The sequence below is a fragment of the Biomphalaria glabrata genome, chromosome 1 (genome assembly GCF_947242115.1).
Source record: "Biomphalaria glabrata chromosome 1, xgBioGlab47.1, whole genome shotgun sequence".
Lineage (NCBI taxonomy): Eukaryota > Metazoa > Mollusca > Gastropoda > Planorbidae > Biomphalaria > Biomphalaria glabrata.
The window spans coordinates 20,295,136-20,308,460 of NC_074711.1; the positions used below are offsets into that span (position 1 = coordinate 20,295,136).

The 13,325-nt window shown below is 36.7% G+C and overlaps 1 protein-coding gene across 7 annotated transcripts in view; it reads left to right on the forward strand.

Moving 5' to 3' along the window:
- The window catches only part of LOC106050831 (potassium/sodium hyperpolarization-activated cyclic nucleotide-gated channel 4-like), a 279,493-nt gene extending 266,611 nt beyond the window's left edge, over positions 1 to 12,882 (forward strand). For all 7 annotated transcript variants that reach the window (XM_056026988.1, XM_056026982.1, XM_056027003.1 and 4 more), the window contains 4 exons: positions 1,355 to 1,501; positions 2,103 to 2,207; positions 3,268 to 3,406; positions 5,366 to 12,882. In XM_056026988.1, the coding sequence (XP_055882963.1) occupies positions 1,355 to 1,501; positions 2,103 to 2,207; positions 3,268 to 3,406; positions 5,366 to 6,585 (1,611 nt within the window). In that variant the 3' untranslated portion in view covers positions 6,586 to 12,882. The remainder of the gene's footprint in view (positions 1 to 1,354; positions 1,502 to 2,102; positions 2,208 to 3,267; positions 3,407 to 5,365) is intronic.
- The last annotated feature ends 443 nt before the right edge of the window (positions 12,883 to 13,325 follow it).

Here is a 13,325-nt window from a genome sequence, read left to right on the forward strand (position 1 = left end):
AGTTGGCGTCTGTTGGACAACTTCGCATTGTCTCTGTTTTACATTTTACGGATGTTCAGAGTTGAAGATGACTACATCCTAGACAAATACAAGAACGATGAAGAATAGCACCAGGCAGGGTTTAAATCAGGGATCATCGCTACCGTAGTCCAGAGTGCATACCGTCAAAGTCTAATCTAGTCTTATGTTGAGGTTCTTCTTCATCACCATTTAGCCAGATTTTCTTTTCTACTTAGCTGTAAGCTTGTCGACAATCTTCGTCAATGCAAAGAAGCGTGCTTTACATCGTTCTTGTTCCATACTGCCATTCAGAGTGTCGGTTAACTGATTTTGTTGTATTAATAGAGATAGGTTCTGTCTGTAGGGAATTCGATCGGGGCATTGAAAGAGTTATGTTCTCAGTTGGGTAACGATTAAAACAAATACCCACGAAATGATTTATTTTTTGGTCATGGACTATTGGATCTACACATCTCACAATACATCATAAGCTTTATACTTCAAATTACATTACAATTTTCTCATATTTCATATATGTTTATGACTACAACGAACAATTTCACGTTTTAATTCATCCACACTATTACACAAAGGGATTTTACTGCATGTTTTTAATTAAGCTTTGTCCTATCACATGTATTCGATCACATTGTCATTGAAAGAATCTTGGCTATCATGTCGGACTAGAGGATAAAGCGGAAATTGTTTTTTACCTTTTCGGTTGTCAACTGCTTTTTAGCTTCTGAATGTGTGCATAAAGTCTCTGCTCCGTGAACAGAATCAAATAATCAGCCGGAACCTGAGCCAGAGACTCTCAAATGTCGATTTGCCATCACCATACCATATAGGCATGTGCGCGTGTATTTAATTTGTGTGTGTGAGAGAGAGAGAGAGAGAATAATAGAAAGAGGTCAGCCACTCCTCCAGGAGGGAGGGACAAACAGAACTCTAGTCAGTGACCCCAACAAATTTGGCCACTTCAAGTTTTGTTTTGTTTTTTATGCATCTTCTAAACATATTTGGAATGTGAGGGTAAGGTAATGTGTTCATTGGTACACAGTTGTCTGGTGGTCAAATATTTCTGAGAGCGACCATGAAAAGAATGAGAGAGAAAAATCAAGGGCGATTTTGGAGGGTAGGAACGCTTAGCTCTGTTTGATGTGAATATTTTCAAGAATGTAAAATTTTTGGTATCGATTAATTAAGGAATATCCCAATTAAAATGGTATATATGACCTATGTATATTCTTGATAAAAGATAGGCCACGGGTTGCTAGAAAGTACTTCTTTAATGTTTAAATATACTGTCCTTGTTTTTCTAATTCCTTTTAAATTTCTTGCTGTTTGTTTGCAGTTCAAACAAGTGGAAGAATATATGATCTACCGGAAGTTGCCAAGAAGTTTACGCCAACGAATTACCGACTACTATGAGCATCGATACCAAGGGAAAATGTTTGACGAGGAGACGATACTTTCAGAGCTGAATGAATGTTTGAAGCACGTGAGTAGCAGACGTTAACACTTCTGACAGAACTTGACAATTATTCTTTGTAAGAACTGCGTTTTCTTTTTCTACAGGACCGGTTCTTCTTCTTGACACTGTCTCTAACACTTTCTTTAGTTTAAAAAAAAGGATCAGTTCACATATTTTATTTATTTGTAAAAAAATTTCTTGACAATATTGAAAGGATTTACGCTGGTGCAATTTTTTATGTAGGACCCGTAGATCTTTACATGTGCATTCTAGATCATTTCAACATATATTCCAGATCATTTCAACATGTATTCTAGTTCATTTGTTTTATTTTCTCTCTATATTCTGACTTATTTTTGGCCTGAGTTGCTGTGATTCTGTTATCTCTTACTTTACCACTTGTCTGTTTATTCTGGCAGTCTCTAACATTGTAACAAGTTCTTGTTGTTAAATGTAGTAAAAGAAAAATAAATTACAGCTCCCATGTTAAACCTTTTGATCTAAAAGCATAAAAAGACAAATCAATTGGAAACGCTCTAACTATCCCTAATTTATCCAATTGTACTTGTTGACTGATACAAATAGAAACTAGATTCTAATCAACGTTTTTGCTTCTGATTTCCAACAGGAAGTAGTCAATCACAATTGTCGATCTCTGGTGGCATCAGTTCCTTTCTTCACGAACGCTGATCCGTCGTTTGTCTCCGAGGTGGTCAGCAAGTTGAAATTTGAGGTAAGCTGTAGATTGCAGATCTACCATATGTAGACTTTCTTTTGCATCCCTATCGCAGCATGGCAAGGGGTGGCGGCCTGCAGGGTTCAAACCCGAGAGTATCAAGACGACTGTCTAGGGAGCATACTTCTTGACCAGGTAGCCATAGCATATGCAAATATTAATCACACCAATATAGTTAAGGGAGCTCTAGATTAAAATCAGCGTTAGATAAAACATTTTATCTTCACATGTTCGACTATGTTGACTAGGTTTTGTGTCTACATTATGTTAGCCTAGCGGAGCATTGTTTCAATTTGGGGCACGTTGAACTGCGGTCACGGGTCTATAAATGAGGAAGAAATTAAATAAAACTAATTCGCTTATCTTTGACTTAAAATACGGATTGTTGTTTTCAGTAATTGGAAGATTACAATATATATATATATATGAAAATCTGAAGCATATTTCGAAATGAAATTAACTGCGGGCCTGTGTTTTGTCTGCACATTTTGTGTCACAACTGTAAGATATCATGAAAGGTAAAAAAAAAAAAAAAAGTCAATGATTCAAACTACGATTTAACAACCAAATGGACTGGATTCATCATGTTTCTTCATGTGGAGCAATCTATTTATAGGATAGAAAATAAATATGTGACAGAAACTTTACCTAGATCAAGATGATTGAGATGTGTAAATGTAAATGTTCTATTATAAGCCACTTTGTTAATCAAGATAGGATCTTTTTCTAGAATCTTGGAAAAACAATTCAATACATTTAACTTTTGAGTTATTAATGACTGTAAAGTATCATAGGGCCAATGTAATGTCATGGTTTCAGGGTTGCCCTTAAAATGCCGAAGGTCAAAATCCCTGCCTTCACTGAGATTGGAACCCAAGACCCCTCGTTTGGGAAGCCAAGGGCTTTACCACTCATACACCACACCCCAATATCAGAAGCAAATCTTTGTTGCTTCTCACTTTTAGTCCTGTCAAGATTTTAGAATTCGAGAATTGTGTGATGGCTACATTGATGTCAACTTTACAAAAAACAAACTCCTGTTTGAATGTGTGTCCAGGTGTACCAGCCCGGGGATTACATTATCAAAGAAGGAACCATGGGAACCAAGATGTTCTTCATACAAGAAGGTATTGTGGATATTATCACAGCAGACGGGGAGGTGGCTACAAGTCTTTCAGACGGTTCCTACTTCGGCGGTAAGACTCACTGCTCATAGCTCATATGTATTTGTTTTGTTCTGGGAATTTATCAAATTTTTGTTGACAGCTTCTCCTTGAAAAATATTGGGGGGGGGGGAATTATAAAAAACACACAAGACCATGATATTTTAAATATAGAATATCAAAGGTTATTACTTAAACATTGTTTTAGTTTCTAGGACTTTAATAATAAAGATAATCTTTAGTGTCCGTCAGGAAATTTGTCTTACAATGTGTGCAATACACCAAACAAAACATTGTAACTAGAAATAAACAAAATGTACATTCACACCTGACTCGTTCATAATGTACATGTGAAAAGTTGATATCAGATTGTTTCTATTTAATGAATGGATTGCCCGGGGAACCAAAGAGTATTTAGGGTCCAGTTTGGAAGAAAAAGACGTTACCTTGTCACTTTTCTAGTGCCTCTGCCACCTAGTGGCTTATCTCCTAGAAACTCTGCCACCTAGTGGCTTATCTCCTAGTGCCTCTGCCACCTAGTGGCTTATCTCCTAGTGCCTCTGCCACCTAGTGGCTTATCTCCTAGAGCCTCTGCCACCTAGTGGCTTATCTCCTAGAAACTCTGCCACCTAGTGGCTTATCTCCTAGAAACTCTGCCACCTAGTAGCTTATCTCCTAGAAACTCTGCCACCTAGTGGCTTATCTCCTAGAGCCTCTGCCACCTAGTGGCTTATCTCCTAGAAACTCTGCCACCTAGTGGCTTATCTCCTAGAAACTCTGCCACCTAGTGGCTTATCTCCTAGAGCCTCTGCCACCTAGTGGCTTATCTCCTAGAAACTCTGCCACCTAGTGGCTTATCTCCTAGTGCCTCTGCCACCTAGTGGCTTATCTCCTAGTGCCTCTGCCACCTAGTGGCTTATCTCCTAGTGCCTCTGCCACCTAGTGGCTTATCTCCTAGAGCCTCTGCCACCTAGTGGCTTATCTCCTAGTGCCTCTGCCACCTAGTGGCTTATCTCCTAGGGCTACATATCTTGAAGAAATAACGTCAATCAATTTTTTTATTATTTGATTGCACTTAAGGACACAAAAATGTTTCTTTTGATATAATTTGGTTAATGAAATTAACCGGAGAGGTCCTAAAAAATTAAGTATCATACTTAAATTCTTAGTGATATGAAATACTTTCTAGAAATGTTAATAACTGGGTTGTATTTTTTTAGCTAATGAAAAGAAGAATCAGAAACCTGAAACTTTGTGCCATTTTAATGTCTGTTTTGTAAAGCCTTGAAATGTTGAACCTAATCATTAGGTGGATAGACCTTCCCTTAATACACCTGAGCTAATAAAATAGCTATTTCTAATTCATTCCGACCAATGGAGGTAATTTGAAACTGCTTGGAATAATTTTGTTGTCAATACTCTAGCAGTGTCTTGAAATCGTGCCAATTAGCTGAAGAGTTTTTAGTATTCTTCTTTTTTTAGAACGAAATCTTCAGCTTATAAGATAAGATAATCTATACGCAAAACAACATAATAGAGTGGTGCTTGAGATCTATATTGGAGTTTCTTAAAAGCAGTTGCATTAGGTAAAAGAAATGAAAACAAGCGCATACCTTACCCATTCCCACCATCAGCACACCTAGGATGAGGTTTTAAATTGTTCAAACCCCCCCACACACACACACACACACATTTCTGAAATGTCTGTTATTACTTTAAAAAAAAAGAGAAGGTACTTAAGTGATAGCCCGAAACCAATGCGGAGTGGTAGAGAATCAAGCTATAGTACAGTTGTAACAGAAGACTGAAGTGAAGTGTATAGCACAAGGCTAGTCAAACCTCCATCTGAAATTAACCCCGCGACAGTTTTGTTCCTCTGCATATCCAACAATTCATCAGATTTTATTTCCTTCCATCATGTGGTTTACTAACAGTAAAAATCGTTTCTATTATTTGTGTTCACCATTCTTCTTCTTTTTTGTTGTTTTTCAGAAATCTGTCTGCTAACCAATGCCCGGCGAGTGGCCAGTGTGCGAGCCGAGACGTACGCTTGCCTCTACTCATTGGCGGTGGAACACTTTAATAGCGTGCTGGATAGGTACCCTGTGATGAGAAGGACTATGGAGAGTGTGGCCGCGGAGAGACTGACCAAGATTGGAAAGAACCCCAGCATCGTCAGCAGCAGGGCTGACCTGGAGGAGGACCAGAAGCTGGTCAACGAGATCGTCATGGAATCTACGCCTATACCAACCAGTGCCAGCGAGGATGATGAACGAGACTCCGATGACAGCTCTGACGGAAGCAAGCACAAAAAGAAATCGTCTTTCAAATTCGACTTCTCCACCAAACTGCACAAGATCTCAGAAGAGCGAAAGAACAAATCAAGGGAGCAGGCATTACAAAAGGAAAAAGATCTTCTAGACTTTGAAGACAACAAGCAGCATCATCACGGTCCATCTTGGACAAAACTGCCCAAAGTCTATTCAGGTTCTAATTTATTTGGTCTCAAAGTTCCATCCTTACCAGAACGTAAACGATCAGGAAGTGTTGGCGACGCCTACGGCCTGTCCAGTACTCGCCTTACCCAAAGTCTAGACGAAACAGAAGAGGAAGGGCTTCAAGAACCAGATGAAAAGCGGCGCGGAAGTTTTCTGGGTGGGCGTTTATTAAAAGGCTTCGAGCTCAAAGACTTAAAACCAAAATCGAGTAAGGACGTGAAAAAGTCCCCGTTCCTTGGCGAACGTAAAACCCCCCACTCTGCAGAAAGCGGATTTCTTGGTGTGTCCTCTGAAGAAAGCGCAAGTCTGCTGACGCCGTGTGAACCAAAAGACTTAAATGATTCCGTTATTCATGTAGGAGAAGTAGGCAAGCCCTCAGATACTTCTTCGGAGACAGCTCAAAGAAGTCCATCTAAAAAAGCCGGCTCTACTTCAGAAGGGTCGACATTCTGTGGGCTCCGCTCCTTAAAATCCTCTTTAAAATCAACAAACGCTGCCAACTCCAGTGAACCAGCTGAGATGTCGGGTGTGGAATGCTCGGAAATAGGCAGCTCTCATTTAGCATCCAGCAAAAAGGAAGCACATTCGCAAGGAGAACAGGCCGAAAGTGCAGCGAAAGAAAGCAAAAAGGATCAAACAGCTAAAGTTGTGTTTTTCACTGATCCCATCGTGCTAGCGTATGGCAAAAATAAAAGCAATAATAGCACTAGTTGACCTAGAGATAGAATTACTTCATTTTCTCATTTCAAACAGTACAATACATTTTTGAATGTGTAGGCTTTGGCTAAAGTTTAAGACATTTTTCGTATACACAATAAAAAGTCTGAATGCTTACAGTACAGTCCTGGGCGTGTAGGATTTGCTTTAAATTTCATAAATAGTTCTACATCCTGAGTTGAAGCGCTATTTATATTGTAATCAAAAAGTCCATACACCAAAGTGTATTTCATTTATGAGGATTATTTACTGGACTGCGAAATGTCACTCAAAAGAAAGGATTCATATAGCATATAGGCGTAAACTTAAGTCAAAGGAAATTCAGGTACTTTCTGCAAGAAGCACTTACACCATTTATCCCCGTGATCTACTAAAAGCACTGCTTCTAAGAGCAAGAACTCTAGTCAAGCTTCATACGTCAAGGGAAAGAGCTCTGAGTTCCTCAAATCCATTTCTTTTATATCATTTAGCCGAAAGAACAATTGAATGTTATTTTCTGTATTCGTTCCTTATGCTGTAGAATTTGACGCACTAGTTTTTTTTTTTCTTTTGTATGAACCACTATGCATTGTAAGATGACAAAAAGGGAATTGGAACTCCACCAAATGAAATACACAACTTGCATGCCCTTGTTAAGTGCAGAGTCCCTCGGGGATTTCAAAATGCAAGGATTGCGTACATATTGTATGAATTGTAAGTTTTAAACCTTCAGGAACCTAATATACTCCGTAATTTTCAATACGTACTATATAGCGGAATTCTTTTCAGTACCATACTCCAATTAATTTGGTTTTTGCTTGCTTGCAAAAGTATTGAAAAGTGATTGCCGCTTGTCAGGTTGTGTAGATTAGGTTCTAATGATAGCTTCAATTGGATCTATATTTGATTCAAGATTTACACTTTAAGTTTATAAGCATTATGTTATAGTGAATGGCCATTGGCGTAAGCTTGAAACATCGACTTCATTCAGAATAAATAGTTTATATGTCTTCATCAAGGTTGACGAGGCGGGAGGCGTGGAATATACAACAGCTTTTCATAATTGAAATCAGAATATTGTTTTTACCAAGTTTTACGTATATTTGTTTTCAAATGCAATATTAAATATTTTAGTACAAGAGTACATAAACTCTCTCTCTCTTATATATATATATATCAGTGACGTCACAAGGGGGTGCGGTCCGTACAGGGTGACACCCATCAGGGGGGTGACACCCGAATGAAAAATAAATTTAATATTGGCAAATACTAGAAAATAAAAGCCCGAAACGAAAAAAAAATTATATTGGCAAAAACTAGCAGATTCAAAAATAAATAAATCTCAAGATATATACCCAAATATGTCTAGGAAAATCTAATGCACTAATCTAGATCTATATATTTTTAAGACCTAATTTTATATATTATATTTTCAATGATATAAATGTCCACACACAAAAAATTACGTGATAACAAGGAAGGGGGACGCAAAGGCAGTTTTTTTTTTTTACAGAACAAACATTGATTGTATTTTCATTGTAGTTATTTTATATTTTAGTATTAATTAGGCGAAAGAGACTTTATTGCTAAATTTTACGACAATTTAAATTATTAATTATGTGATGTCGTTTTATCGGCCAAGCCTCCTCAACAACGTGATTCTAGAGCCTTCGCCGTTTTTACGGCAGTACAAACCAATTTCTCTTACTAACGTAACATCGTACTATTGACATTTTTTGCGTGAACAGAACAGGCCCGCTACAAGAGGCCTTTCTAGAGATGAGGATGATCTGAGGACAACAAGCCCATTACAAACTCGCATTAACTACTGCAGCTTTTCTCAAGCTATGGTGGGGGGCACCTCTGGGGGGGGGGAACAGACATTCTCTCATGAGGGCGCGACGCCCTGACCGATGGGGAGAGCCTGAATCAATACATATTATTTTATAGGGGTATAATTAAAATGTGCATTGTAGTTATCAATCAAATTTTGAATATTAACACAGTGAAATGACATTATCAATGTTTAAAAAGTTAAAATATTGTAAGATAAGACTTCGTATCATCTTCTAATAAGGATCTTTTAAAATATTTACCGTTTTTTGTGTTAGGCGTTTGCTAAAATATCGATTAAACATTTTTTGAAGACGACATTTCAAAACGTCTCTGCTGACGTGATTATTTTTGAAAGGTCAGAATGTTCAAAATTCTATAGTGTTTAACATCGTTATGTTGAGGACCTTTGTGTGACACAAACTAAAAAGGTTCGCGGCAAGGCTTCTTACTGAACATGAAGATGATGTTAAGACATACGTGCTCGCTATGTGTACCTCGAACATCCCCCGTGTAGTAGTATTGGCCAATGCTGCCTCCTTCTTTAATAGACTTAAATTTAGTTACTTTTTAACTCGTTTAAATAATGTGCTCAGATTCCAAGAAAATATTCTATATCGGAATAACGTCCCACTCCGTTATAATTTAACACTGACATGGGCTCTTCTTACTACGAGAAGAAAAATACATTGAAGACGACACAAGCTGAGAACGAAGGAAAACGCCTGGAGGAGCTAACGACACTTCAACAGACCACCTTGCTGGATAGATAGGGAACATAATGCCTCTCTAATAGTATCTCCAGAAAGAACGTTTTCGGTTATACAAAACAGTCTAAAGTTATGTACATAGCACTATTTTTTTTTAAAAAAAAATGCTTAGTCGGCGGGGGCGCCAACGATGAAAGTTGAGAAACACTGCCTCAAATGTCTCTCACACTTTAGATACAGCCCGTTCACCACTTTTTAATTGAATTTTATTTGAACTGCAAACTTCTTTCTAATAGAAATTGTACATGATACAATTAATGAAAATGAGTTTCTAAAGCTCAGAAATGCTGAAAAATGCTTGGTGCCCGGGGCGAATCGATAGGGGATCATTTAACGCTCAAAAATCCCAATAGATGCCTAAGTATTTTCCCCTTTAGATGGTAGTTAAAGTTTGAATAACACAGCATAATGTTATACCGTTTCCGTCTAAAAGTCTAACAAAGTTTAGGTGAATTTAATAAATATGCATTGTAAAATATGCAAAAGAAATGAAAAAATGACATAAACAATTGCATTTTCTAATAGAATTGACAAATTTTACAATTGTGCAAAAATCGATGCCAGTAGGTAATCCACTTACTGTATTGGTTCAACAAAATGAATTTTTATTAGGAAATGTGGATAAAGTTGATAGCGCGGGAAAGGGGTGACACCCCGAGCTGACCGCGCCGGGTGACACCGACCTAGTGACGCCACTGATATATATATATATATATATATATATATATATATCAAAACATATAGAGATAATCAAATAAGCAAAATATCTGATGAAATAGAAATATTTCAAGAAATTCTGGTTCTAAATAGATGAACGATTCAGAAGAAAGCAAGTGTAAGGCATGTCCACTAGGTATCAAATAGCTGAAATAAATGTTTTGTCGTGAGAGGTCAGTAAATATTGCCTTGTAGATAACTATTAAAGTCAACACTTCAAACCTCGTACATCTGAATTGAAACAAAGGTGAGAGGAAAGTAACACATGTACTATTTATACATTCTCCATGATCCACATGGTTTCTTAACGTAGAGCTGAAGTGTGAGAACCACAACTCCAGTGTTTTATTTGGTGGAGCAGTTACCCAGTTTCTTGTTATTTGTACATTATACTCTATGTTGCTCCTGTTTCCAGAACTGCCTATATATATTTTTATTTTCTTCACCAGTGTCATGGGAAACCAACTTTGTATTTCTCATATTCTGTTGTTGAATTAGTTTTTATAGTGTAGATACTTTAATGTCAGACATATGTTATAGAAATACACCGTGTAGTATGCGGGAATTGAAATCATTTGATTTAGAGATTGTATGCTAGTCAAGTGTGCAAATTTTGTACTACTAATGTTTTAGCCTGTGTCTGTTTCTCTAGCTCTCTCTAGTTTTTTCTCTCATTATAAATCTTCCCCATCCTAAACAAATCAATCTTTATGACTTTACAGCAAAGTTCGTTTTCTGTTTATAAAAATGAGGATAAAAAAATATTTCTTGTTCTAAGGGAAGTAATATCAGAAATTTTTCGGACAGTTTTAAGGCTAAGGTACATAATTAAATTAAAAGAGTAAAACTTGTCATAATAGTATAATAAATATTTGTAGTGTTTAATTGTAATTCACAGTGGTGATGAATGTAAATCTATATTAAAGATAGTATACAGTTTCGTCATTATTAAGTTACTACATACTATAGTCAACTATAAGATTCTTGTTGCAACTAAACTCTATCATGAAAAATACCGTAATGTCAAAACATTCAGAAATCGGGTGTAAAATAATAAGAGTACACTTTGCACTTTGATGTTTTAGGATCATCTTCACTTACATGTACAGATACAATACAATAAGAGAGAAAAAGAAAAGAAAGAGATATGAAGAATCATGGTGGAAAAAAAAAAAAAAAGCCTTAGAAAATAAAAATGTATTGACTTTGAAATAAATAGACAAGGACGCCATATTGACAGATCACTGTTCCCTAATAAATAACAATTACTTTGTCCTACTAGCTAGAGGGCTTAGAAATCTGGGTTCTACATCGTTGAAAAGTGGGCACACACATTTCTGTTAACGTTCACTCGAAGACTATCAATACTTCTGGCTTCTGTGCGTTGAAAACACCAAAAAGGTTTCTTTTTTTGGTCATGAAAATCTACACGACAAATCTTCAGTTTCACAACTGACACCATTTTGTAGAACCTTTCCCCTAGTTGGAAGTCAGTGGCGCTAATAAATAATTACATTTTTTGATAAGTAACGATTTTATTTACTGTAAAACACGTTTATTTCGGAATGGCAAATACACATACATACATTTCTTGTTCGTTTTTTCCCCTCAGTTCTAACTTATATCTCCTCCCTCTGTCTGTTCTAACTTATGTCTCCTCCCTCTGTCTGTTCTAACTTATGTCTCCTCCCTCTGTCTGTTCTAGCTTATGTCTCCTCCCTCTGTCACTATTTTCTTTTATCGATTAAAAGTTCTACGTTAAAAAAATCATCTCTTTGTGTGGTATCTGATTGATGTGCATTCAGTAACTTAAGGAGAGTTCTTAATGGTTTAATAAAGGTTTTCATTTTCATTTGGTTGATGTCTCACTAGAGTTGACTAATTACAGCATTGACAACTAGATGCTGTTAAAATATTCTTGCAGATTCTCTTCTCCAGAAATGTTCAAGCCCCTTATTCTTTTCATTAGTGATTATGTCAAAGACCTATTCATATTATACACACTTAATCCGTCGTTATCAAGCAAAGGTAAATTTGATTTAAAAAATGTTCACAATTATGTTACTAATGGAGTTAAGTTTAAAATGACCATTTTTGTTTTTTACTTTTATTTATGTTAACATTAAACAACTCAGAGGCAGCCTTAGTGGGTGGCGAGTGCGTCAACTTCCCAGTCACGGCGCCTCACGATGAAGAGAATCTTTTGTCACCCTCAGCCCATCGGATAACTATTACTGGCCCTGATATGACACCAGCCCAAAGCCCACGCGCTTCTAAGGTCTCCTCTGAGCAACTTAGTGTGAAAATGAAATCTGTACAATGATTAGTGCATTCATAATTATAACTTTATTAGGCATACATTTTTGTTGTCTACATTAAATGTATACACATAAATATAAATACATTATTTATGTTTAGCAGTGCACATGTGTGTGTCTGTGTGGATGCTCCAAGTTTGAGTTTATTAATTAAAATTCTAACGCTTGATAATAAATTTGTAACAATTTATAAAATTAGATTTCTGTCCCGTCATTCCATATCCCCACATGTAGCAAGTAGCTCAAAGTCCTTGTTTTTATAACCATTGCTTTCTTCGCTACATTTCTAGAGCTGCTATTAAAAAGTCGTTTGATATAACTTCCTAAACCTTTTTCTTTTCAAACTAGAAAGAAGTATTAACTACTATGTCTGTGTTAGATAATGAAACATTATTATTTTACTTTTACTCATTCTTAATTAATGTAGAAGTCAAATGAGTCGACAGTTTATACCTTTGATCAGTCTCCATCTTTGTTTGTACCTCATCCAAAGTATCGACAATTCCAATGGTTTCACATTGATTGATTTCTTTATGTTGCTTTCATTTGATTTGATGTACATTTTTATTTACTTCAGTTTCCACCTGAGTCAGATGTAGCGCCATTCAGAGAAACTACAGTTCTATTATGATTTCCAGAAAATGCAACGAAAATCATTAAAATTGATAAAAATCCTACTGGGAAATTTTGGTCTGATTTTCGTATGTCTCGAAGGATGAAAGTTTTGCGACACCTCTGACACACACACACACGCACACACACGTCATTCATAGTTGACTTCTCAACCAGAACATCAACATTTCCAGAAGTCATAGAAATTGAAGTAGATCTAGTTATTTGACAATCGTGTAGAGTTCGGTCCCCTATGATAGTCTCCCCTTGTCTTCATCTTCAATGAATCCCCAATTTTCAAAAGTTACATGTATTCATAGATAGTTCGTTGGGTACACTGGGATACGTCATGATTGAAGTATTTCCTGTGGAGTGTATCATGTCGCTGAGTATATAGATTACACTATTGTATACAGATCGTTCTCAGGCTGGAATGGCTCGTTAGCCTAGACTTAGGCCGCAGGCAGGCTACAAAGAAAAAATCCGAACCTTCGCTGTCTTCCTGCTA